The sequence below is a fragment of the Crotalus tigris genome, unplaced genomic scaffold, assembly GCF_016545835.1.
Source record: "Crotalus tigris isolate CLP2741 ecotype Arizona unplaced genomic scaffold, ASM1654583v1 scf7180000024506.1728113, whole genome shotgun sequence".
NCBI classification, from domain to species: domain Eukaryota; kingdom Metazoa; phylum Chordata; class Lepidosauria; order Squamata; family Viperidae; genus Crotalus; species Crotalus tigris.
Window position 1 is genome coordinate 787,341 of NW_024100677.1, and position 27,959 is coordinate 815,299.

Sequence of the window (27,959 nt, forward strand, 5' to 3'; positions counted from 1 at the left end):
TCTTCTTCTTCTTCTTCTTCTTCTTCTTCTCTTCCTCCTCCTCCTCCTCCGTTAGTTACTGTTATTACTACTAATAATAACTATATTATTATTATTATTATTAATACTAATAGTAATAATAATTTTCACCAACAATGTGAAATCACAGCTGCCAGTTCTTTAGCTGGTGTTTGCTTCATACGCATCGAGTTTGTGCAGGAGGCCCCTTCGAGCTCGCAAGTCTGTCCCTTCTAACCCCCCCCGCCCGCCCGCCGAAGCGGTATCGCCGCTAAGCCCGCTTCTCCTACCCAGCCAAGCGCGTCTCCGCTGCAAAACTCCACCTAACAACACTGCAATGCAATCTCCTCCTCCAGGCGAGAAAGCGAGCCAGTAAGTAGCCAGCCACCATCAACGCCCCCACCCCAATAATGCAATCGGAGCGCCACCCTCCTTCCCCTTTTTCCTCCCAAGGCCACCGACACTCCGGCCCTTCTTTGCGGCCCCCCTTTCTCGGCCAACCGAGGTCCGCCCGCGGAACTCTTGAGAACGGCTGGACTAAAGCCGAAGCGGCCAGTCTGTTTCTTTCTTCGCCTAGTTCGCGCCTCCTCCTTCTCCTCCTCCTCCCGCCGCCGTCGCTGCTGCATCCATATAGGATGAGCTGCTGCGTCCTCCCACAAGCCATGCGGCTGCAACTCCCTTCGGCGAGCCGGTGACTTTTTCTTTTTTCCCGGTTCCAAGCTCTGCCTGTTCTCGCGCGTCGCGCACGGCTCTTGAGCGAGGCTCTTGGGTCCTCTCCGGCAACTGCGGGGTTGGCTGGTTGGCGGGGCGGAGATGAGCTTGTTCAATGCATTCTCCAGATGTCTTAGCAGCCCATGGCAGCCTGGCTGGCAAGCGAAGCTCGCCTGAGTGGCTGACTGGCGCGATTCCCGGGCACTCTCAGCTCTGCATCTGGCTGAACGACGCGTTCACGTGTGCGCCGCCAGCCCAATGTGTAATGCTGCAGTGGGCAACCGAGGAGCATCTGCAAAAGGACAGGAGGACACGGCAACTGCTCTTGCAGTCCATATAAAACCAAGAAGCGTCTTGAATCAGCCTTCCCTCTTTCTCTCCCGGGCTATTTTTGCCCTTCTCACTTATTCCAAAGCTCACTTTGGCATTTGCCACCGTTGCCACTTGCTCTTCAGAACTACACTGCCTTCTTCCCTCCCCTTCCCTGTTTTCACGTGTATTTTATCTTTGCCTGGCAACCACTACTTTATTTTTCCCTTCCTCTCTTGAAAGGCGCCGTCTTCCTTTTGACTCGAAATTAATTTGTTTGTTGGCTGCAGCTCTGAGGCAGAAAAAAATAATTGGGAATTTATTTAATCCTTCCCTTCTCCTTGTGCAAAGGAAGCAATGAAATTTCCAATCGAGACTCCAAGAAAGCAGGTGAACTGGGATCCTCAAGGTTGGTGTTGCTTTTTCACTTTTTTTTCCAGTAAACAAACAAGTAAATACATGCAGCGTTTCTCACTGTCCGCCTTCGCAGCTGTATTTGTGCTTGTTAGTAACCCACCCATCTGATGCATGGGAGAGAAAAGATTTGGGGGAAGCGTTGTTGTTAGTTGAAGCTCTGCCCTTCTCTCCCCGTTGTCTTGGAAGATGGTCAGTGTTACTACAGTCTTGGGGATTGCAGGGTGAGGGGTGGGAGGTGGAGAGGGAGAAACTTGTCTAACTAAAAAAAAAAAAAAAAAGCAAACCAAAACAGAAAACAAAAATGTGACATCTCCCCCCCCCCCCAACACACTGTTTTTAGTCTTTCTGATACAGACTTGTTTTGGGATAAAAGGTCTCATGGGAGAGAGTTTCTTTTATCTTGATGCTGGCTTCTTTGTCACTTCTGGTGATCTTTGTCTCCGGTAAACAGAGCAGTAGATAGACTGAGAGAAGATCCATTCTTGCTTCCTCAATGACAAATGTTTCTTGGCAGCTAGATGGGATGAAATCTGACTGCAGTGCACTCCCTTTGGGGTGCCCTGATAAATAACAATGCTTAGGGTAGACTAGACAGTCAAATGCTTTTCATCCCTCTTAATAGAGTTAGCTCTCCAAGCTTGGTGGATGAGTGGGCTTAATTCTGGGTTTAAGAGGAAGTGAGGTTGTAAAAAAAAAGTGGAGGGGTAAATACATAGAACGAGGCTGATGTGTGTGCCTCTCTCCTGTGTTCTGCTCTGTAAAACAGTTGGGAGTTGTTTAAAAACCCATGAGTTTGCATGCTTATGCATGCACACTTACACAAATGCTTGCTTTTAGCTTAAATGTATATTTTGGTTCTTGTTTTTTTTTCCTGCAGAAAGTGGTAGAAATTATCTCTGTGGATGCGTAAGGATCACTTCATGATTCAGACTAGGCTGAATGTCTAGGATTTTAATCTATAAACAGCAACAGCAGATGCTAAGATATTTGCAGTCTTAGGAAGACTGACAGATTTATATGTTTTCTGAAGGACTGGGCTTGGCTCCCTTTTCTACCATTCCTTTCTCACCCTTTGTTTAATTTGTCAGTATGCTGAAATGGACAAAATATACAATTTTGTGTTGTCTTCAGACATAGCAATGGATTTCGTAGCAAAAGAACTGACTAATATAGATATTCCAGATATCTGAATTTGAAATAGACAAAAGAAATGCATTTGCTTCTAGTTTCATAATAACTTATTTTCACATTAAGAGATGATGAAATTGATGCTGATCCTAACATCATTATTGGGGGGGGGGAGAAAGGGACACAGGGGAACTTGTGTTTTCATTTGCTACTATTGTTGTTGCAAAATAAATAAAATGAAGTATATTGTCTCTAAACATTGGTGGTGGTAGTGGTGTCCTCTATTCCGCCAAAAACTAATTCATCAGTTTTGAATAGTAGGGCTTCTCAAACTCAACAAGTGGTGGATTCCAGTTGCATTAAAAAGTTCAGATAGTAAGTAAATATTCCTATGATTTCCTATTATTTCTCTAATGTGTGGTTGAGTCAGTTCCCATATTTATGCTGATATCCTGTATTTAGTTATGAAGTAATTCCAACAAGAAAAAAAAATAAAAAAGCAGGCCATATAAATGAAGCTCTTCTACTAACACAAAACACAAACAACTTTAAGTTCCCTTTAATATAGGAGCAGTGATATTTTCACCATTTTTCTGTCAATTCACCTGAGAACTCTTTGTAAGATTTAAATGTGTCACATGAAAACAGAATCAGTTAAATAGATCTGTAGCCAGTTGTCACCAGTGATCTCAGCCATATCTGTCAGACTGTACCTTAAATAACATCTTGAAAAAAATGTAAGAAGTAGAGGTTTTATGTATGTTTTGAAACCATTCATGGTGTTATCTTTAAATTTAACTTGAGTTATGCCCATTGTCTTCTCCGGTGGAAACTAAATATTCTGGATAAATGAATGGGTCAGTTCAGAGTCACAAAAATACTTTAGACCTTGCTTCTTATGCTGACTGATGGCTGGACCAAACCCTTGTGGGCACCTGATTCTGGCTTGAGTTCATTGTTGATGGAGTTGCATTACAAAGGTCTGCTTCAGTATAAGTTGATCTAATGCTCCTGCAGTGGTACAGAAGGAAAAAAGCTGCTTTTATTTTTTGTTTTTTTACTGCACAAATGAGACATTTTTTATATGACAAAGACAATAGTTTGTTTCCAGAGAATCATTGGTGGGATAGCAGAAACAATTTCTGCTATTTTTTTTCTTTTCTCTGTAGCCTCTGGAAAACTGTTCTAGGCAACTGGGAGGGGGGAGAATTTATCAAAACTGTTTTGGAAGGGATGCAAGGGATCAGAAGAGGGCACTCCCCATTTTTAATGGTAGCTTTTGTTGAATCTCACTTTCCTATCAAAATGAAGTAAATATTTCATCTGTAAAAAGGACACTGGATTTAACACATGAAATGAGAAAAAAAGTTTAAACATTTAATACAAACTTAGGCTGACTTTTTTTTTTAATGATAATGCTTGGATTACTGGCCCTAGGCTTAATCTTAGACTTGAAATCAATAAGATATAAATCCTAATTAACTACAATGGGTTTGTTCTACATATGGGTATATTAGGGTCCAATCCTATGTACTTTAAGTATGATATATTGACAATAGCATACATTTAGCTTTGAAAATAGTTTCATAATTGGAGTCATAATTTATCAATCTAATTAATGTGTACTTAAAATGTCAAACTTCACAAATCATTTGAATGTGAGCTATTACATGAGTTTTCTTAAAGTAAGAATATTGAGTTTCTGATTTTAAAAATGTACCAAATGTTCAGTACATTTAGATAGTCACAATTGTGGGATAATAAATCATATCAGATACATTGGGAAAACATTAAATATAATAACCATCTGTTAATCTGATTTGGTATCCCTCAATAGATGGAACAATGCAAGTCATATTGCATTTCTGATATGAAGTTAAAATACCCAACTACATGAACAATTCTGAATGTTGATGGTTTTATGGACTCAATCTACTTTAGTTTTCTGACTGTGTGTTATGAACTTTCTTCAAGATGTAGTTAGATGTGTCTAATTCTCTGGGTGGACTCTGATTATTGTTTTAATATGGCAAATCATAGGCTGTTTGATATATCCACAAAATTTTTAAGATATTTTAAATTTTAAGGTTCAATAACATATTAGTGATAACATATTATCATATCAAAACTAATATGTTTAAATTAATTATTAGCTGTTTCATTATTTGCCCAGAAATACATATAAATGGAATGCGATATCCATGAAATGTAATCATTCAGCTTTTATTGAGTTCCAGTATGAATATGTATTTATTTCTGGAATTTATATAACTGCTCATCTCACAAAAAGTGACTTTTTGTATATCTCAATGTAATTGGGAATGGCCCTCCAGGCATGACATATAAAATATTAGCTGATGACAGTTACATTTTTACACAATTGACATGAATAGAAATAGGGATGTTACAAGATAAGTAAGGAAAATTCTTAAATCGGGTGACAGAAATGTAAAGGAAAATATTTTTCTAAGTTTAATTTCAGAATTCTCCATCCCTGATTTGATGTTTTGGATTTCTGTAAAAGGTTATGGTTGTACATCCTGAGAATATAAGATATATATGGGTTGCTATGGTAACACCAGTTATTTGTTGGGGAGAATGAGTCTTCAGCCTTAAAAAAAGTTATTGGGATTGAAACACCTGTCTGCTTATTCACCAGCAGAACCAAGTATAATAGCTCATTATGGTATATTTCCTTTTGTTTTGGGGAAGCCGTATGATTGGACTGGATATACATTCATCCATAAAGCATTAACATTTTCACAGAAAACTAGTTTATGAAAGAAAGCCCCATACAACCTTATGTCCTACTGAGCACAGTGACAATAACACCAGTTACATGCATCAGAATGAAGGAAATTGCCTTAAACTACATCTGATCATTGGTCCATGAAAGCTCACTCCAGAAGATTTTATTTATTCTGCCTGGAGATGTCACAGAATTACATCAGACTTTTAGAAGATAGAGATACTGCAGCTGGTCTACTGAATTACTGCAAAGAAAAGTTTGTGAACCAGGGAGCAATATCACATTCACTAGCATCCAGTCCCCCCTTTCCTGATAGAATCATGCCCAATTGTGGCAGGAACATGGTTATAGTGGTAGTGATATTTTCTCTTTTCCCACCATAATTAATTAATATTCTCAAGTTACAGTTGCATTTGCTAGAAATCACCTCAAAATTAACCTGCTTTCATTAACCTCTCCTTACATCCAAGGAAGCTTATTGAAAACCTAATCAGAAGGCCCACTTGAGATAAAAATAAGAAGAATTGATAGGATAACAAATAAGGCAGGTTTGAAAAAAAGAGAAGGGCTATGGTAGTGCTCAGTTAGGAGCTGATACACATCTAATGAACAGGATTTGAACAGCTTCTGAGTGGAGAAGGTATAGACTTGTATACCACAAGAGAGCTTCACAATGAACACATCTGGGGCATAGTGAAAAATGTCTAACAGCACTGTTTTGGAAACAGACTTTTTCTTTGCAGTGATTCCTTCATCAATAATACTAAGCAAATCAAGTCATGCTATCAAACATCAAAAACATCAGCCAAGTTACCCATCTTCTTTATATGGTTATCTAACTTCCTTTATATGGCTGTCCCATCTTCTTTACATCGAAAAATATCATCTGAAATGGAATTGCTGCTCAACACTTTCTGAATATACAGTCAGGATTTTGCAATGGAGTTTGGACTGGACCAAATGCATCACACTCAACATCAACAGGGGAAAAATTGTGAAAATTGAGGGAATCAAGATGCCCTATGAAAATAACATCAGGAGTCTTGATGAAGATCACTACAAATGCATGGGCCTTCTTCAAACTGACAGCATCAAGCATACTGATGTCAAAAAGAATGTTAGTAAATACTTAACAAGAAGGTGATTAACAACTGGAGAATTAGCTATACAGCTGGAAAAATGGACTTGACTCAAGTTGAATAGGAAGACCAGAAAAATAATGACAGTCATGTTCTTCATCCATGCAGCGATCTTGACAGAATCCATTTATCAAGGGTCATAGATAACTGGAATGTTGCATGTACATAAGACAATCGAATAAGAAAAAAGGCCATTGGAAGAATAACTAAGGATAGTGAAGTAGATGCATTGAAGCTAGAACACTACAAAGGTTTATTGAATACCAGAGAGACAAAACTGGCCTATAAAAAAGACCAGTTGAAGAATAGAAAAGAGGCATGGCAGGGCCATGTATTACATGGCCAGTACATTAAAAAAAAAAATCTATCAAGCAGCAAGATCTCAGAATGGCTACGAGTAGAAAAGTTGAAGAAACAGACTGTGGGGCTAATTCTGGCTACACAAGACTAAGCCTTAAGTACAAATGCATATGAAGCTAGAATTGAGATGATAGCAACAGACAGCAAATGGCATCTCTGCAGAGAAACTGAAGAAACAATGGATCACATAGCTGCTACAAAAAGATCACACAGGCTGACTATAAACAATGGCATGGCAAAGTAGCAACAATGGTACACTAAAATATCTTCAAAATATACCATACCAAGCAGGAACTGGTGGGACCACAAAATAGACAAAATAATAGAAAATGAAGCTAAAGTGCTTCTAAACAGACAAGCATCTGCCACACAATACCCCAGACTTAATAATTGTTGTTAAGAAAGACAAAAGCATTTGTTTACTGGACATTGCAATGCCCAGGAACAGCAGAATAAAAGAGAAAGAACTGGAGAAAATCACAAAATGCAAAGCCCTGCAGACAGAAATAGGACAATTGTGGCAAAAAGAAAACAAAAATAATAACAATAGTAATAAACATATTGGGTGCAATTCCAAAACATTTGTTACATCTTCAGCATTGATAATACACAACTGTTGTTGAGATGATAAATGTATCCCTTTACATGGCCACCATGTTTGGATTTGAATAATCCATACTGGGCACTAATTTTTAACCAATCTCATATAGTATCTGAAATGTATATTGTTTACTTTGTTTTTACAAAGAATGACAAGAAAGTGGGATAGTGTATATATTTGAAGAAGAGCAGAATTGTTATGAATTGGAAGATACACTATCACATACTCATTTTCTTGTATACATATGCACATGTTTGGTATTACATTCACTGTCATGTGCAATGTAATATTATTCTTAATTTAGTTTTAGAACTCTAAAACTAAACCTTGAACATATCCCTCAGAAATCAGGTATGCCTGATTGTGAGCAATAGTAAGCAATCTGGCAGACTTTCAACATTACTCAAGCACATCAGTTTAGCCTGAGGATTGTATTATAGGGTATTCAATATGAGCTGTGTGTCCTTGATAATGTCAGGTCCAGCATAATAAGCAAGGCAACCTGAACAAATGCCCAGGATACCATTATGGTCAGTGAGATTGCTGGTGATCTCAGTGTTAGATTTCTTCACTTTTTTCCCTTCATGACTCAATGATGCCTAAATTACTCGTAAGGTAATTCCAGATCTCAGCTATTTGTTGCCATACCGAAAGAAGCAAACTGATTTTTAAATTTTTATTTTGTTACTCATGAGGTCTTAGGTCACAGAAATAAATGAGAGAAATTACAGATTGACCATGTCACAATAACCATGCATCTATTGTTTATAAAGAATTCAAAGTGACCTCCCTCCTTACTGGCAATTCTACTTTGGGGGTAGAAATTGAAGTATAGAATTGGGGATGGGTGCTAAGCAAGACTCCTTTGTAATCTGAGTAAAGGACCAACTAGTTCAATTGCCATAGATATTACTGCCTTCTGCAAAATCTTCTATTATTTATTTTCTGCAATTGGGGACATGTTTTGCCCTCTTACCTCTTCTGTAGCAGTGAGGCTAAGGGTTTAATGTAAGAGATAAATCCCAAAATGTTCATATGTCTGGGGTCTGTATGGACTGAAGCAATTTCTTGCAAACAATCAATCAAGTTGGTGTGTTAGCTTTTTTCAGTTGAACAATTGCTCATCATTCCCTTACTTGAAATTTCTCTCTGTATAAGAGTTGTGAATAACTCCATCAAGTTGCCTATTTATTAATCACAGGTTTGGACATTATTCTGTTCAATCAATCCCTTGTCTACATTTGGATAAAAGCAAAATTTGGAGGAGGCAATCTTGAAAGAAAAAAAAAGTGTTGTCATGAAGCAACAAGTGGCACTACTATAGTGATGCCATCCCATAGGACTCTTTTATGCCATAGGTATAAAATATTGTGATTTACGGGAGCTGTGTAGAACTCATATCCCAGAAGAACTGACTCAGACATCATCTCTTCTGGGAAGTAATCAGCAAACTGCAATTTTTATAAAGAGATATCTGAAATACTGTTTACAAGTGCTATTTGCTAATTTCCCTCTGACGTTCCTTGAAGACTTCCAATGCTATTCCAGTAAAAGTAACAGACTTGAGCTGCAGTATATTTTCCATGAGGAGGGCTCTTAAATCTTTCCTTAGATTAATTTGTAAGAAGGTCTCAAGAACTATCTTTCCAAACTTACTTTCCCCAATTCCAGCTAAGCTGAGTCCAAAATGTCCCAAATTCTAAATAAGGATAGTCATTTGCTCAGGGTAGTCGCAACCTATTTGGAAAGTGCTAGTTTGGGGAAAGCCCTTACGGATTATTTTTTTAGAAAAGCAGTTGGAAAGAAAAGAAACCTACCAATTTCATTCACTTGTTTGAATTAGCAAAGTTTCATTGTCATTGCTGTGATGGATGCAGTAATAGCTGCATTTAATTAGCTTATAAAAGGTTGTGAGGTATTCTTACTGCAGTGACTGGCATCTGCAGCCCCCAGTATAAATGAGTTGTTGCACAAAAGTCGTGTTCTTGAAACCAAAATCCTACGGAAGCTGGTTGTTGTACGTGCTAAACTGTTTGTTCTCTTGCGTGGAGCAGTGGAATCGGATTCATTGAATGGCTGCAAAATATGTTCCCTGATGGCTTGTGCTGATGTAGAAAAATTGTAGAACTACTTGGCAAGCAACACATCTACAACTGGCCCTACTTTATTCAGATTTTAAGAAGCTATAGCTCAGCTTATTTAACATTGTTGCTCTGTGGACGTGAATGGGCAGAAGCTATGACACCAGTATCAATACAGGAAAAGAACAAAACTCTCTACTGAAAGGTCTCTTCAAAGGGAAAGGAGAGAAAAAAAATCTCTGTTTGAGACTAGGTATTTTTTGAAGAGTATGACATTGTGAGGATATTTAAGTTTCATATACAGGGTGGGGATCTTGGTTTGCATTTGAACAACTCAGTTCTTTCCAGTTTTGAAAATGCTGGAAACATGAAACGATATGAATCATCATAATCATCAACCAACAATCATCAATTATTAATCATCATCTTGTATGGTGCCTGACACTCAGTTTGGATGTTGGAATATCAGACCTTGATTTGTGCTTTTATAAAGCAATTTTGCGAGTAAAAAAAAATGCAAATACTCATTTTGAAATGTCAAAAATGGAAGAAGAATACAAAGTGTAGGCTTTGTTTTAGCTAAAGTATGTGTGGTTGAACAATTTGCTTAACTAGTAGGCTGTACTGAACTTTGGATTTAGCTCCCTAAATGCATGAGAGCATAAATGTATCCTCTGTCAGCAACTTGTTAATGCAGCCATGTCTTTTTCAGGGATTATATAGCTGCTTTAAAGAGTTGGAGGCTGCAGTTTAAAGTACCTTTTCTAAATTTATTCTGGAGCATTACACAGCTTTATTAAATAATTACAAATTGGCCAGGGAAATGAAATTGATTTTAAGATTATTATTATTAGATTTATATGATGCCTTTATTTTGTAGAATTCTTGCTTCATGCATAAATTTGCTTTGCAATGAAAATTTCACTTGGTGACTAATAAGACCATTGTAGATTCTAGCATATAATGATTTTTCTCAGGATTGTAAATCTAGAATTAGATTAGCAGTCATGAACTGGATGGCATGTTCTTCCCCCTCCTGACAGGCCAAGATATATATAAAAACTTTAACCTAAGTGCTAGTATGCATTTAATGAAACACGTGGTTGGCCTACATCCATTCATATAGCATTGATACAGTATTGGAAAAGCCTTAGAATTTGGAGAACAGCAACTTCACATAATGCTGATGTTATCATTTCTTCCTGAATTCTATGCAGCACTGTTCCTGTGTTCACCCAGCAGCATTTTAGATTTTCTGAAAGTGCTCTCCAGGGTGCTGTAGTCTTTCTCTAGGCTGGCCGGACCTGCCAGCTCAGTAAAGTGCAGTAGAAAAAAAGGGAGAAAGAGGAGCAGTTCCTGCTCCAGCACGGAGATGTTCAGTAGCAGTTTGTGCTATGATGTAAAGTCTACCCTTGTAGCATTCTCCCATTTGTTGCTCTCTCAAGTGACACTTGTAAAATCTCTATCTGAGCTTTACCATATATTCTTTATAGTACTTGCAGTAAGGATATTTGAGGGTTTCTCTCTTTCTCTCCTCTCTCCTCTCTCCTCCCTCCCTCCCTCCCTCCCTCCCTCCCTCCATCCATCCATCTCTCTCTCCCTCCCTCTCTCTCTCTCTCTCTCTCTCTCTCTCTCTCTCTCTCTCTCTCTCTCTCTCTCTCTCTCTCTCTCTCTCTCTCTCTCTCTCTCTCTCTCGCTCTCTCTCTCTCTCTCTCTCATTGTGTCTCCCTTTCTCCAGTTATCCCTGACCATCCTGCAAGTTCTGAGGTGCTTGACATGCTCCATGTTATGTTGTCACTTAAACAGTGTCATCTGATGGGACTCCAAAGTGTGCCTTCTCTATTACAGTGTAAGTGTGATTTCCCCCACCCAAGATCTGGCTGATCCCAAGCGTGCCATTAGCCTTTTAAGATGGTACTGGGCTAGGAAGACATATAAATCCATGGTGTGTGTGTGTGTGTGTGTGTGTGTGTGTGTGTGTGTGTGTGTGTGTATGATGTCATGTTTTATTCCCGGTGTGGTATACTGCATTTAATTTTTTTATTGTTGCATTTATTTTATCTCTGCTAGCCATCCAGAGTTGCTGTGCAGGTGGGTGGCCATATAAATTGAAGAAAAGAAGGAATATTGCTGCAGTTGTCCTTGGCAACTCATGACAAATTTGTAAGGAGTTATCCTAACAACCATATATTCTGTATGGATGACATGGAGTCAGAATTTAATGATTATTTGGTATAATCACTCCATTCTCTGCACCTTTAGGCCTATTGCATACCAGCTGTTTTGCACTGGAGCTGTATCAGCTTCATGTCCCATTTGTGCATCTACTGAGACATTTGAGTAGTTGCTTTTGGCAATGGACAGATGAAAGAGTGTTTTTTTTTTAAAAAAAAAAATCCTGGCTATTCTTGGATTCTCATGTAATTGGGAGTGTTCAACTGAATAAGAGCAGAATAAGTCTAAAATCTAAACTAGATTAAAAAAGATTAAAGGCTGGAACATGCATATGTATTATTTGGTCTCTTCTAATTTGAGTATCTCCATTGAGACTGGTGATGATTTTGATCCAGACTGAGTGGTATGAAAGGTCTGTCAGTAATGCTTATTTTCTTATGCATGATACTTCACACTTCAGACAGATATGTAGTCATGAGTCACCCAGTGTTTCTTTCTGATGCAATGTCTATCTGTCTGTTTCCTAGCTTACTGTTAAGCATTGGATTACTGTTTTCCATAAGAACAGTGAAAAAAAATCTGCAAAATAGGGTTTTTTAAAACTCTACTTCAAGCTAATTAGAACCTGTTTTAGTCCAAGAAATATTAATTACTGGAGTTTCAATTACAGCAATTTCAGCTTTCCCAAAATTAAACAAAAGGTGTGTTCTGAGACACTAGATGATAATGTACAGAAATAGTTCATTATTTTCATGTGGCAATTTAGCATTCTCATCTGAAATAACTCTTGACTGGTGTGACATTTAAGCTTTGTTGCCACTTGGATCTTTTGACTCTAAAGAGGAGAATCATACAACAAAAAGTATCTTTATTACATGAGTCTATCCAGACTTGACACTTCCTTTTTAGGAATGAAAATGATTGTTTTGAAAAGATAGAATTATTAGGAAGTACTTAGTTAGCTGTAGAATCACTGAATATGTTCAGGGGAAAAATAGTATGGATAGACAAAGGAGGCCTTGTCATAATATTTGAACTGTTATTGGATTTTTGGTATGCAGATCTAATGGAAAAGTTATTTTTCTCCTCTTCCCATGCTTTAGATACTTTGCATCCTGTCCTCATTTAGTGAATACAGTGTCTTCCTTAAATTAGAAGAAAAAAGGTTACTAAGTGAACATGTGACAAAGAAAGAACAAGAGAATGGCACTGCAAAGATCACTGGTTGCTGCCATCTCATTCAGATAAATTTTCTCACAGTATCCTATGCCTGACCCAATTTTCTTTTTTATAGTCCCCTCATAGGCAAGAGAGATTGCTTAAAAAAACCTATCTCTTCCTGAGCTGTTTTTCTCTGCAGCATAGTTTGTCCCTAAAAAGTGCTAGCCTCAAGTTGATAGGCTCTGCTCTCTGACTTTAATTAGTTAGAATGCTGCCTGAAACTGACCAGAACTTAATCATTTTTACATTGATGGCTTTTGTTGTCAGATGTCTTAAATTTGGTCATAAATGCACACATTGATTCACTAAATCTCAGTTTCAATGTTGCCTGGAAAAAAATAAATGATTCCTGGTCATTTTGTACAATGTGTTTGTGGCAGAGAGCGTGTAGAGGACTTTGACATTTAAAGTTTCAGAGTCTTACATCATTGGGGACTTCTGTGCTCAGATGGATTAGTAATAAAACACAATATGCACATTTGGGGTTCAAGACTGCTTATTTTCAGAGAGAAAGTTAACCAAATGTATTGGTACTAATAGCAGTATTTGTTGCAAAGTGCTGGCGTATTACTGCATTTAGCAGTGCTAATACTGCATTAGAGAATTCACTTCAGGGAAATGGAGCAGCTGTTCTTTTACTTTATCTAGATGAACTGCATCTTCTCACGGTTATGGGACTATTAAAGTGTGAATGATCTCATCGTGGCAGAAGTAAAAAGTTTCTCCCCGCTGCCTTCAGGTGTACCTTAGTCTGGAGTACAATTATTCTAGAGTCAGGAAATTCTATGAGATAACTTGTTATTTCCTATTGCCAGAATTCAGTACTTGTTTAAAGTAGATTTGATTCTATAGTGGGCATTTTAATTGGACCTTTAACTATCAATGTGCAAACCTAATGAAAGAGTGGAAATGGGTCTAAGGCAAGAGGGCAGTAGCGCCTTTCTTTTTCAGCATCAGTTAAAAAGCTAAGCTAAATCAAATTGCTCCCCTTTAAGCTTTTAGTGTCTGGTTCTTTCTTATTTTATGTATTTTTATTTTATTTTTTCTGTACATATTATTTTATGTATGTCTTGTTTTTATTTCAGCAGTCTCCTGAGAATTCAAGTTAGTATATATGGAGTTTCTTTCAAACTGATCCATACAGCAACCCATTGGGATAGATTATTTCAGGAATAAAGCTGGTAAGGCAGGGCCTGGCAGTTTTCAAGTTAGAGAGAACCACTATGTCAACCTAGGTCAGGTTTCTGTAAATAATAAAAAAAATCACAGCCAGAAGAGCCTAGAGTAGTTCCAGCAATATCAGCCTGCTTAAAAAGTACTTTAGAAAGTTTTAGTCACCGAGAATAATCTCCTACAATCTGGTGCCCTCCAAATACATTGCGAATATCTTTCATATCAATTCCAGTTGATATGGCCTTGCTAGTTATGAATGCTGGGAAATAAAAACAACACATCTGGAGTGCGCTGAACTAACTTAATACTTTCTAAAGAATATGACAACTCTCTTGTGGTTTACTGTATAGGGACTATTGTATAAAATCAGCACTACTCTCAGTTGATAATTCACCGTAAATTATGCAGGTGAACAGTTTTTCAAAGAGTATTTTTTTTTATACTGGGCTGAAGATTGTACTAGGTTTTCAGTTTGGGAACAGAGAGCAATCTTCCAGGAAAGCAAAACTGCATAATTAGGCACATTGTGATTGTTGTGTCCAGAATATTAGGAGTAAATAATTAGTTCTCATTAAATGTGAATATCTATTTGTAATGTGGCCAAAACTGTCTTTTATTATTTATTTAGTGTCTGGCATCTACTCAGATCATGCAATCAGTGATATACAAATGTATACGTGATATATGGACAATACAATATAAGAGATAGAATAGAATAGAATAGAATAGAATAGAATAGAATAGAATAGAATAGAATAGAATAGAATAGAATAGAATAGAATAGAGCTGGAAGGGACCTTGGAGGTCTTCTAGTCCAGTCCCCTGCTCAAACAAGAGAACTGATATCATCTCAGACAGGTGGATGTCCAGTCTCTTCTTAAAAGTCTCCAGTGATGGAGTGCCCACGAACTAAGGAAATTTCTCCTTAGTTCCAGTTTGCTTCTCTCTTTGGTCAGTTTCCAACCGTTGTTTCTCATCCTTCCATCTGGTGCTTTGGTGAACAACCTGGCCTCTCTGCCTTGTGACAGCCCCTCAGATACTGGAATACTGCTATCATGTCTCCCCTATTTCTTCTTTTCCTTAGACTAGCCAGAACCAAATCCTGTAGCCGTTCTTCATATGTTTTAGTCTCCAGGCCTCTGATCATCTTAGTTGCTCTTCTTTGAATTTTTTCCAAACTCTCAACATCTTTTTTGTGGTATGATGACCAAGATTGGCTGCAGTATTCTAGGTATGGTCTTACTAGGGCTTTATAAAGTGGTAATAATACTTCTTGTGATCTTGATTCTATGCCTCTCTTTATACAACCCAGGATTTTGTTAGCTTTTTGGGTTGCTGCTGCACACTGCTGGCTCATAGTCAAGTGATTGTCCACTAGGACTCCAAGGTCCCTCTCACAGTTACTGTTTTTGAGCCAGGTCCCACCCAATCTGTATTTGTGCCTTTGGTTTTTCCTGCCTAAATGTAAGACTTTGCTTTTCTCCACATTGAAATTCATTTTGTTGAATAGGGCCCATTGTTCAAGTTGGTCAAGATCTTTTTGGATCCTGTGTTTGTCTTCTGGGGTGTTGGCTACTTCTGCTAGTTTGGTGTCATCTGCGAATTTGATGAGTTCTCCTTCTATTCTCTCATCTAAGTCATTGATGAAGACACTGAAGAGTACTGGGCTTAAGACGGAAACTTGTGGTACCCCACAGCTCTACAGTCTTGAAAAAGCAACAGAACAGAGTGAAGAATTCTAAAATATATTTTAAGTTGCTCATTTGTTGTGTAATAAAAAGCAGCATGGTGTATTAAAAGAGAGTTCCTGATACCTCTTTATGAATTCAGAACAATGAAGATGTGGGACACACTCACAGTGCAGGTCTTATTGGAATCTGTTCTTATGGGAGATTTAATTTGGAGTATTTCAGGTTAAATTATCTTTCTTTTTGGAAAGTATACATCTATTGATGGGGCCTAAAATTAAAGCTAGTTCTCAACCTACATCCATTCGTTTAGTGAAAGTTTGAAGTTACAATGTACTGAAAAAAGTGATTGATGACTGTTTTTCACACTTAAAACTGTCGCAGTGTCAGGTGATCAAAATTCAGATGCTTGTATTTACGACAGTTTCAGTGTTCTTGGCTTATGTGATCACCTTTTATGACAGTGGTTCTCAACCTGTGGGTCGGGACCCCATTTGGGGTCGAACGACCACTTCATGGGGGTCGCCAAAAAAGGCTGTCCGCCATTTTTCCCCCTTTTCTTTGGCCACACCCCTGGCACCCGGTGATGTATAAGTGGTTGGGGGTCACCACAACATGGGGAACTGTATTATGGAGTCGCGGCATTAGAAAGGTTGAGAACCACTGTTTTAGGACTTTCTGAAAAGCAAAGTCAACAGAGAAGTCAGATTCACTGCAGTGATTTACTTAACAACAGTGGCAAGAAAGATCATGCGGCAAAATTCATTTAACAATTGTCTTCTTAGCAACAGAAATGTTGGGCTCAATTATGGTCGTAAGTCAAAGAGTACCTGTACATTTCTCTTTTTAACTGGAGCTGACATTACTGTTGGGTATTCAGCTTATGATCGATCAACTAAAATCTTAAGATTGCAAGGAACTTAGAATTTTAGTTGGTCATAAGCTGTACATGCATTGGTAATGTCAGCTAGAAATATATATGCAATAGCAATAGCATTTAGACTTAAATAGCACTCCATAGTGCTTTAGAGCACTCTCTGAGCAATTTACAGAGTCAGCTTATTGCCCCCAACTATCAGGGTCCTCATTTTACTGATCTCGGAAGGATGAAGTCTGAGTCAACCTTGAACCCATTAGGATCAAACTTCCAGCTGCTGCATTCTAACCACTGTGCCACCAATTTTAGGCCCCATCAATAGATGTATAGTTTCCAAAATAAGGAAAATAATAGTTCTACCATAGTCTGTTTTGATCAGACCTCACTTTGATTAGACTATTGTAGTTCTAGTTACTATGCATGGATTGGGTCATTGCATGTTTAAGTTAAATTCAGGTGATCAGGGGGCTGGAAAGTTTGTCAGGGGGGCGGGGAGGTGGAGATTGAAGAAATGGGATGTTTAACTTTGGGTGGAAACAGTAGAGGTAGATATAAGACCTATTTTGTGGAATATTACTTAGAAAAATGTCAAAACCTGTTTGGTATCATCAAAGAAGACATGGAAGAATGATCGCAAGTTAGAGGAAGGCCAATTCCAATTACTGTGTCGAAAAGCACTTCCTAACAACAAGAGTAATTTGATAGTGAAACCAGTGATTAACTTCCCCCAACTTTCCCCTTCTCTGGATATATCTGCAGGGTGTGGTCAAAATGGGCTAAATGGCAGCAGGAGTGTTGCAATGCAAGCCTACCTCCTTCGTATATGTATGCACTGATGCACATACAAAAAGGCCAGGCTGGCATTATAAAGCTGTATTCATCATTTTGCTGGTTTTGACTCCCTTCTGTTCCCAGAGGCTGCTGACATTTTCAGACCGAAGCTGGGCAGCCACCTGATGCTTAGAGTCCTGCACTAAACAGTGGGTTTAATTGTCCTACCACACAATTATATGATTCTACTACACCTTTGTCATAATAGCTGACTATTATATTACTTGGCTTTCATAAAGGTGTCCCATCCATAGAATTGGCCTGATCCATATCTGCTTAAGCTTCATACTTTTCACTGGGACCAGTAATTAATGATTTTTAAGCCCTTCAGATAAGATAACCTTTATTGTCATTTTTATACTGTGGGCACAATGGCACACATAAAAAATGAAATTTAGTTGCCCGCTCTCACAGTGAAACACATACATGACACACACATAAACATACTATGAACAACATATGTATAGACCCACATTTCTACATATACATAGCAAATAAATATTAAATATTGTCCATCTTGAATATACAACGGAAGGAGGAAGCTTGAGAGTTCGCAAGGTTAATGCTGTATGGAATGAAACTCTGGCTGAATCTGGATGTTCTGCTTCGGATACCACGAAGCCTCCTCCCAGAAGGTAACAAGGAAAACAGGTCGTGAAGAGGGTAATATCTCTGCCTTTAGTAGCAGCTTTTTATTGTTTAATATATTTTTATGACCATATTATTTTACTTACTTTATGTAGATAAGTAATTCCTAAACACCCAAACTAAAATGAACTAAGCTGATGAGACTACAGAAACTGACATTTAAAATAGTTTGTTTCTAGCTCTTTAATGCTTCTGTACAGCATTCTCTCTAAAACAAACAGGAACTTACCTTTCCCCAGTGACATCATCTGTGGCATAACACCTGGTGAAGTCTCCTTTGAGGCATGACAATCTGCCAATTTAAAGTGTGTGTTTGCATAAACTGAGATTTGTTTCCATGTTTAATGAGAGAGCTTAAAACCTATTTCACTACAGTTTAACAAACAAACTCAGTGTACGGAAAGCTGTACTGGAAAATCAGATTCTTAAGAGACTTTTCCAGAAATGAGGCTAATGAAAATCAATTTTTTGGACTTGGGAAAAGGTGGAAAGCACAAGTTCTGTGTGTCAGTTAGGCCAGACAAGAATCTGAATTAGAAGAGGAAAGAATCACATAGTTGTCTGGGTATCAGCCCTTGGAAGTTCCTTAAATAAGAGTTCACTGGAATTGGGTGGCCAATAATTTAGATAAATTAATAAAATAAAAAAGTCCTTTCCTGGGATCCTACCAGTTAGTATAGAGGGCTCAGATTGAAAACAACTTTGTATGTGGTAGTTCTTTTCCATGGAGACAAACTTGGTCAGGAAGGCTTCAGTATCCTGGTATTTTCTTCATAAAACGTTGAGCTATTTAGTTCAATATTGTTGATATTGACTGGCAGAAGTCTTTCTAGAGCCCAACCTGAATATATCAAGGGCAGAATTTGTTGTCTGCTTCCATTCTGATTGGGACTACAGGTTGCTTATAGCTGGTTGCAGTTTTCTATGGCTGAAAAGTGTTCCTTATTTCAGGTTTTGCTATAAAGTGCCTGAAATTCTTAAACATTGATACAGTACTATTTACATGATCAGGATATTTGACTGAGTACTAATTATTAGTAATGGTGTGAAGGCTTAAATAATCTGTTTGAATAATGTTTTAAATTATTTATTTCATATTCCCAAACTTCCACAAAATTTAGCAATGGAAGTATTTTTCAGTCCAACTCATTTACCTATTGTAAGATTGGTGATATAATTTATACTTTTGTGAATAAAGACAGATTGTTTGGAATATTTTTTTTACAGATTGGAGCATTTGTTTTATACTGGTTATTACCACAGTTCACCTCACATGATATGCTTAGTAATCACTCTACTGTATGAGGAAGACAGGCCTGCTGTGCCTGTATATAAATAAATACCAAAACTTAGTTCATCTGTTTATTTTCAGGATATAAAGCACAAAGACTTAAATGGAATTCAAGAATAAAAAGTACTATTTTCTGTTATTACAAGTAACTGAGGAAGAGTTACTGAGAGGCAGAATCATGGGTCAAGGAGCTGTAATCTGTCATGGATTAGGATTAGGACATGATCCAATATGTATAAAATTAAACTTGGACTTTTAAGACCATTTTATTCCTAGTTTTTAAGGAATATCATTATTCAGACTGTAGGTAATCATAGTTTCTGTACCAGCATATTGAGAAAAATGATTTAATTTTCATTGATGAGGATCTGTTTCATTAAATCCTTGTTTCCAACTAAAGCAAATAATAGAACCTCCATTTAGTAAAGGAACTAGGTTGCTCCTTATTCCCTATCACATTATCCTCTATATCTCTGTGCATGTTCTTTCAGTCTTTCTGAAAACAGGATAATAGGCAGAGGTAATAGGCAAATACACAAACCTAAAGTAGGAATATACATTTTTTTCAAATTCATGTGATTTTGAAAGAATTTTGAGCTTGAAATGGGGTGTTTTGTATTCAGAATAGTTAAAAGAGCTTGTAAACCTCTGCTGTTCTATCTTTTGTTGACTTTTAGTTGAAGAACATCTACAATAGTATTAGTATTTATAAAGATTCTTTTGCAGAGTCCTTAAAACATCAGTCCTCCTATATTTCCCCTTTGGAGCAGATTGGATTTTGCAGGCAGCTGCATGCAAATATTTTTGCTTATTCTTAAGTATTGTACCATGCTAGGTCTTGAGGGTGAAAGAAGAGCAGCTCTAAGAATTTTGGCTTCAGATCTAGGATATTTATTCCAAATTTGTGATAGAAACAACATGGCTTTATTGGCACTTTGCATTATTTTTCAGCCAACAGTTAATTAGAAAATTGTCTCTTAATTTGTGGGAAAGCAGTCTGAGCTATGGTCACTTCCCATCCTTGGTGATTAATTGCTACTTCCCAGGAAGTGGAATTTCAATCAAAGAAACAGTGTATGCGGGTGTAGATTTTCTAGTCCAATAACCATTTTAAAACCTTGTATCCAGTTACAGGTTCCTCAGACAATGTTTATTAAATCTCTAACGCCAAGCCATATGCATTATCATTATGAAGGATTTATTATGGTGGTACTGAGGCCACCCAATCTGCTTCATATTGTGTAGGAATTAAAATGGAGAATTTTCCATGAATTTGAAAAACTATTATCATTAGCAATAACTATGTTTATATAGCAGCAACTGAAAATATTAAAAGGCTATAACTTTATGACAGAACTATATATATACATAAATATATATATTAGCATGTTCAGTCTTTAGTTAGGCTAGCAAACATCTCAGGTTTGGATAATGTTATCAGTCAATGTGGGCAACCAACCATTATTGTAATTTAGTGTAAGGCAGTTACAGAAAAAGCCGGAACACCATATACAGATTTAACATAGCAATTTTCTTTTCTATTTCAGTGATTGTGCCAGCAACTGTTCCCACAGGTTGTGTGCCTGAGACCAATAAGACTAATATACCCCAGCCAGCACCACGACTCTCTATTTCGTCTCCTCGGACAACTGTGATTGTCAGTATGGAAACCCCCTCACAGGGTTTGCAGACAGTCATGAAGTGGAAAACAGTGGTAGCCATTTTCTTTGTGGTAGTGGCTTATCTGGTCACAGGGGGTCTTGTGTTTCGTACTTTGGAACAGCCAGAAGAAAGCAGTCAGAAAACCAGAATTGCCAATGATAAAGCAGAATTCCTCCAAGAGAACAACTGTGTATCCCAGCAGGAGTTGGAGGCATTGATTAAGGTGAGAACACCACAACGGATACCACATATTGGGAAATTTGCTTTTAATAAATCTAAATATGATATAATAAAAAATTATTTCCTGTGCTGCATGTTTTTCTGCCTCTACTGTTTTGTTGTTATTAGGAGCTCAGAAATATCTGCTTTTGATTTTAAGAGAAGTGCTGATATCTCCAATAAATTTTGTTTAACTATTTGAGATTGAAGATTTCTTTTGAACCTTGTGCAACATGTTAGGAGCTGCATGTGGGCCCTGCAGAGAGAGAGAGAGAGAGAGAGAGAGAGAGAGAGAGAGAGAGAGGGAGAGAGGAGAGAGGGAGAGAGGGAAAGGGAGGGAGGGAGAGAGGGAGAGAAGGAGAGAGGGGGAGGGAGGGAGGGAAGGAGAGAGAGAGAGTCTTTTTAGTAGAGAGGAAAAGGCAATCAGAAAATTACTTTGGATGCTAAATCCACATGGTTTCTTTTTCACTTTCTGCTTCTCAACACTAATAGTTTGTGCCTCATGCTCACATTCTAATTGCAGTGGATATTGTATTGTTCTGTTTACCACTTAACTTTGTGAAAGTAGCAATTATGGCTTGGAAAATTATCTGCATCAGGATGTCTTGAGAGGCAGAAAAGTATGCAGGATAGATCATTCCGTCTCCATCAATAGGCAGAATCCTATGTCTCCTGCAGTGATAGATAGAGCAAGTTTTTGGAGTGAGCAACTATACTGTATATCTGATGAGTTAAAAAGCAATAGCCAGAATGATACAGCTGAGAAAAAGAATACTGGAAATTTCATAAGGCTGACTACAGGGTGAACAGAATTATTGAATTGAAAGGATTATTTAGACCACTGAATCCAATTCTCAGATCAATGAAGGAAGCTAAGTTCATGTATTCTTACAGATGGCTTTCTAGCTTTGTCTTGAGGATATACATCAAGGGAGACTCCACCTGATTGCTCTGTTGAACTTCTTTATTAGGAAAATTATAAAATCTAAAAACCTTTGCTATTCTAGCTCTATGCAAAAAAAAAAAAAATAGCAATCTCTGGTCAAAATGTTTTTCAGCAAGGCACCAATATGAAACATACCTTCAACTAGCTTAATGTTTCTAGCAACACATGATTCCTTAATTTGCAGCCATCTTTTTAGGTGGCTCTTATATAAGGATTAAAAGTCTATAGAGATTCAACTGACAGAAAACTTCCAGTTTAATCTCCAGATCTGAATTCAGCACATGAGAAGTAATTTAAGACAATTATGATATAATAGCAACATTCAGCTCATATAAAATATATTTTATCATCTTGCTATGAGGACTTTAATATCTGAATTTTCTTTGTGACACCACGCAGGGGGCCAGAGATAATTATCTGACTTTCCTCCATGAGTTTGATAAAAAAAATTTATTTGGCACTTTTAGCTGGTACTTTCATTCCTAGTATGTTGCTTTTAAAAAAGCAAAAATTAATTATAGTTACAGCTCATTAGGCCGATACAAAAACATTTCAAATACATGCTGATCAAAACAAAGACATATTAATTAAAATGAGTGTTATATATAGAGGAAAGAAGTACAAAAACATATACCTTGTATATATTTCCTAAGCAATTATATAATTCTGGTTTAATATTGGAGTAATCAAATATCACTGGCCTTTTTAAAAGAGGAAACTAGAAGAAATTTTGCCATTCTTTCTGGGTTTCTTCTTCATTACTTTCCTCTTTCCATTTTCTCTGTTGGCTGGACATTGAGTTTAAGAAAATCTTTATAAGATGTTGAGAGTTTATGCCAAGGATAGGGTTTTTGAAACTGCCAGTTTGCACAATGGAAATCTAAAAAATACAGAACATCTGTACATTTGTACATTTTTGATAGTGTTGTGTCTTACCTTTCCTAAATGGTTTCCACAGGACCTCCATTTTTAAATATGCACACAGAAAGATTTTAAAAAAAATAGGATGGCAGTTACAACCATGATTAAAGTCCTACTTGTATGTACATCTGACATCAATTCATGTGCACAAGGGACAAGGATTTGACTTTCTCACAGCCACCCCAGGGACACATAGGTATACACAGGCACCACTGACATGTAAATGCACACAGATATATGACTAAAATCTCAAAAGATTGCTGAATAATAATTGTTGTGTCCTGAGCCTGCAAATGCAGGCTCGGGACGTTGCAAGGATCCCGGGATTTGCAGAAGCTGCCTGGGACCAGACTGAGTGGCGCCGGCCTTGCGCGCATGCGTAAGGCGCGAAAAATGTCTGACTATGTTGCTATTGTGTCTGGAGTTTTGGATGTATAAAAGAAGGCCTGTGTGCCGTTGCTTGTTGTTGGAGTTCTGGCTGAAAAGTGAAATAAAGAGTATTCAAGGAAAGATGTGTCTTCATCATTCGTCATTAATGCGAGGACTTAACACTGGCGACGAAGGTGGGATTCTTTACAAGCTTAACAGAAGAAGGCTGTAAAGGCTCACCTAAAGAAGTCCTGAAGAGGGAAGAAAGCGTTAAAGTCAGCGTTCCAGCCTGCCAGTACAGTGTTGCTGGAGGGTGAGTTCGGCTGAAAGACCCCTTCCCTAAGAGAAGTGAGTGATGAAGTGCAAGTCAGAATGGCGAAGATCGGCCGTTTATCCAAGTTTGATGTCTCACACCTGGAGAGATGGGAATCCTACGTTGTGAGGGTGGAGAATTATTTCAGGGTAAACCAGATCAGAGAAGATGGATTGAAGGCTGCAACCCTGTTATGTGTCTGTGGGCAGGAAGCCTTTGAGATTGCAGAAAATCTGGTGGCCCCTGCTTCCCTGGAGTCAGTAACGTATACTGACTTAAAGAAACTTCTGAAAGAGCATTTCCAGCCTAAGTTGTCCTTCATTGCTTGGAGGCACACTTTTGAACAAAGGGACCAGAGGGCAGGTGAATCTGCTAAGGACTTTATTGCGGCCTTGAGGCGAGCAGCCAGACCATGCGAGTTTAAAGACTTGGAAGAAAGGCTGCGTGACCGTTTTATATGCGGATTAAGGAACAGAGACAGCAGAAGATCTTTGCTAAAGAAGACGTCTCTTTCCAAGATGCTCTGCGAGAAGTTACAGCAGAGGAAGCAGCAGGCGGGGCAGTAAAGAATCTGCGGCCCACCAGAAGCTCTCCAGAGACAGTCACTGTCCACCAGGAGAACGTGCGAGAAGATTCAGAGGAAGATCCTGAAGAGGAAGTGGATAAGCTTCACCAGGCAGCTGGAAGGAGACAGAAGGAATGCACAGAAAAGGCCCCAACAGCTCTTCAATGCTTCGGGTGAGGAGGACGCCACAAACAAGCTGACTGCCAGTTCCGTTCTGCCATTTGCAGAGCATGCGACAAGCAAGGCCACATCGCATCCGTCTCTTTGGGTCGTCAGAAGGTACAACCTAGAGAAGAATTGCATCTGAAAGGTACCAGGGTCCCCAGCCAAAATAGGGTGGGTTTCTGCACAACACGCAGAAATATTTTAAGGATAGGCACACATTCCTTAAGAAGAAACTGTCCCTTAAAGTAAGGTTACAAGGGGTTCCTTTATCCATGGAATTGGACACTTGGTCCGCTCTCTCCATTATTTCCCTCAACACATTCAGGAAAATTTGCAGCAGCAGTGGCCTTTGAGCTAAACTCAGGCCTTCCAATGTAATACTCACAGACTTTCAGAATTCTAAAGTGTGTGTTAAGGGGGAGGCCACCCTTAAGGTACAATACAAGGATTTTGAAGGTCCCTTAGATGTGTTGGTTGTTGGGGATGAATGCATGAGTCTTATTGGACTTGATTGGTTCGAGGCTCTGGGAATCCAGGTTACAGGGCTGCACAATTTGCAAACGTGGAGCCTGGCAGAAGTCTGCAAGGATTTTGCAGATGTGTTTAGCTCTGAACTTGGAACCTACAAGGGGCCTCCAGTTTCATTTTGATTAGATCCTTCCATAACGCCCATCAGGGTTAAGCCCAGGAGGGTACCTTTTGCTCTCAAGAGCAAGATCGATGTTGAACTGGACAAATTGCTCCAGCAGGGCATCTTAGAACCTGTAGATTCTAGTCCATGGGAAACCCCCATAGTAACACCTCTAAAGGCTAATGGGGACATACGTATATATGCAGACTACAAGTGCACACTAAACAAGGCACTGTAGCAGCACGCTTATCCATACCTGTAGTAAGCCATATCCTGGCTTCCTTCGGGGGGGGGGGTGCATTTTTGCAAAGCTTGACCTGGCACAGGCCTATCAACAGTTGCCTGTTGATGAGGCAGCTGCTGAGGCTCAGACTATTGTAACCCATAGAGGAGCTTTTAAAGTAAAGAGACTGCAATTTGGGGTGAATGTAGCCCCTGGCATATTCCAAAGTGTTATGGAGAACACACTGTGGGGTATTCCTGAGTCTGCCCATATTTTGATGGTGTCCTCATTGCTGGGGACTCATCTCAAAACTTGGCAGAGAGATTAAGGGCTGTCTTGCTTCATTTTAGAAGAGCAGGCCTTAAGCTAAAGAAGGACAAGTATAAGATTGGAGTCAATTCTACTGACTTTTTGGGATTCAGGATAGATGCTCAAGGCATTCACCCTTCTGAAGCTAAATTGAAAGCTATTCAGCAGGCCTCAAGCCCTAAGTCTAAGGGCGAACTACAAGCTTTTTGGGGGCTTTTAAACTTTTACCATGCTTTTCTGCCACATAAAGCTGCAATAGCTGAACCCTTGCACAGGCTCTTAGACAAACTGGCCTGTTGGCAGTGGACTAAAGTGCATGAAAAAAGTTTCAATGAGGTTAAAGCCTTGCTTACTTCCAATGCAGTGCTAGCTCACTTCAATGAGCAACTACCTGTTTGCATTGCCTGTGATGCATCTCCATATGGGGTGGGAGCTGTACTTAGCCACCTGAAGGCTGATGGGATACAGGTCCCTGTGGCCAATTATTCCAGGCCACTGTCTTCTGCAGAGTGTAATTACGCTCAAATTGACAGGGAAGCTTTGGCTATTGTGGCTGGCATTAAGAAGTTTCATGATTTTATATACAGCCACCACTTCATGGTCTACACTGACCATAAGCCCTTGTTGGGGTTGTTTACCATTACCAAACAAACTCCATATATCTTGTCTCCTCGTATGCTGCATTGGTCCATCTTCCTGTCAGCATATGACTACACGTTAATTTACAAACCTGGAAAGGAAATGGGTCATGCAGATGGCCTGAGTAGATTACCCCTGCCAACCTTGGAGCCTGATCCTGCTCCAGCCGTTAATATTCTGTCCATTCGCGAGCTGCCTGAGTCTCCCCTCAATGCTAGGGATGTGGCTGCAGAAACTACCACTGATCACACGCTTACACGCGTGCTGACATGGGTGTTGTCAGGGTAGCCTGACACGTGCCAGGATACGGAGTTCCAAAGTTTCTGCAAAAGAGGCATGAATTGTCCACTTTCAAGGGATGCTTGTTATGGGGCAGTAGGGTAGTAATCCCAGCCTCATTGAGGTCTAGAATCTTAATCTCTCTGCATGAGGGACATCCTGGGATAGTCAGGATGAAAGCGCTTGCGCGCAGCCATTTGTGGTGGCCTGGCCTTGATAAAGCCATTGAGGCCCAGGCATATAGGTGCCATGTGTGCCAACAGTCCCGGCCTGAAATGCCTCAGGCCCCAGTTCACAGGTGGGAGGAAACTCAAAACCCATGGTCTAGGGTGCATATAGATTATGCTGGGCCCTTTCAGGGGCAATTCTTCCTGGTTGTTGTTGATAGCCATTCCAAGTGGCTAGAGGTTGTTCCTGTATCCTCCACTACTACTGCTAAGACTATCCAGGTGTTGAGAAGAACTTTTGCAGCTCATGGCCTTCCAGATGTTCTGGTTTCAGATAACGGTCCTCAATTTACCTCTTCTGAGTTCCAGGCTTTTCTTCAGGCCAACCTGATCTGCCATGCAACTTCGGCTCCTTTCCACCTATCCACCAATGGAATGGCTGAATGTATGATGCGCACCACCAAGGATGCCCTTAAGAAACTGACTTACGGTAACTGGCATCACAGGTTAGCAGACTTTCTTCTTGCACATCGCATCACACCTTGCACAGCCACAGGGAAGAGCCCTGCTGAACTTTGCTGGGTCCGCCGGCTTATCATTAAGTTAGACAGACTGCACCCTGACCGGGTGGCATCTCAGGTGTCACTCCCTCGGGCATCGAGGAGTCTGCAAGTGGGTGCTCTGGTTTGGACTCAGAACTACGGGCTTGGTCATCTCTGGGTACCAGCTGTGGTCTGCAAGGTCTCTCGACCTTTGTCCTATGAAGTGTCCTTGGAAGACGGCCGTGTTCTTCGGCGGCACATAGATCAGCTGCGTGTGAGGCTGGATTTACACCCTTCCTCTCCTGGCTCTGCACTGGGGGGGGAGGAAGGCTATAGAGTGCATTCTGAGGATTGATGTCAGGAGGCCATTGATTCCCCATCTCAAGGTTCCGGAAGTGCTCCAAACAGGAAGTCATGGGGCAGGGGGTCACCCCACACACCCATACTTACTCCAGCCAGGGAGTCACACCGGGGTATCCACATTATTTACCCATAACTAGTAACACTCCAGACAGGGAGACTGACTGGGGGTATCCACACAATTCACATCCTGCAAGAGAACTAGCAACACAGCACAGGAGCAGGCCAAACTCCGCAATTGCTCCCAGAAGGA

At 39.3% G+C, this 27,959-nt stretch overlaps 1 protein-coding gene across 3 annotated transcripts in view; it reads left to right on the plus strand.

Annotated features, from left to right (window-relative positions):
- The first annotated feature begins 289 nt into the window (after positions 1-289).
- KCNK10 (potassium two pore domain channel subfamily K member 10) overlaps positions 290-27,959 on the plus strand; it is a 58,178-nt gene continuing 30,508 nt past the window's right edge. Inside the window, exons 1-2 of one of the 3 annotated variants that reach the window (XM_039333471.1) lie at positions 290-1,426; positions 20,944-21,281. In XM_039333471.1, coding sequence (XP_039189405.1) covers positions 1,375-1,426; positions 20,944-21,281 — 390 coding nt within the window. In that variant the 5' untranslated portion in view covers positions 290-1,374. Of the gene's footprint in view, positions 1,427-2,816; positions 2,938-11,232; positions 11,342-20,943; positions 21,282-27,959 lie in introns of those variants that run through there. The other 2 variants (XM_039333472.1, XM_039333470.1) reach the window with 2 other exon arrangements.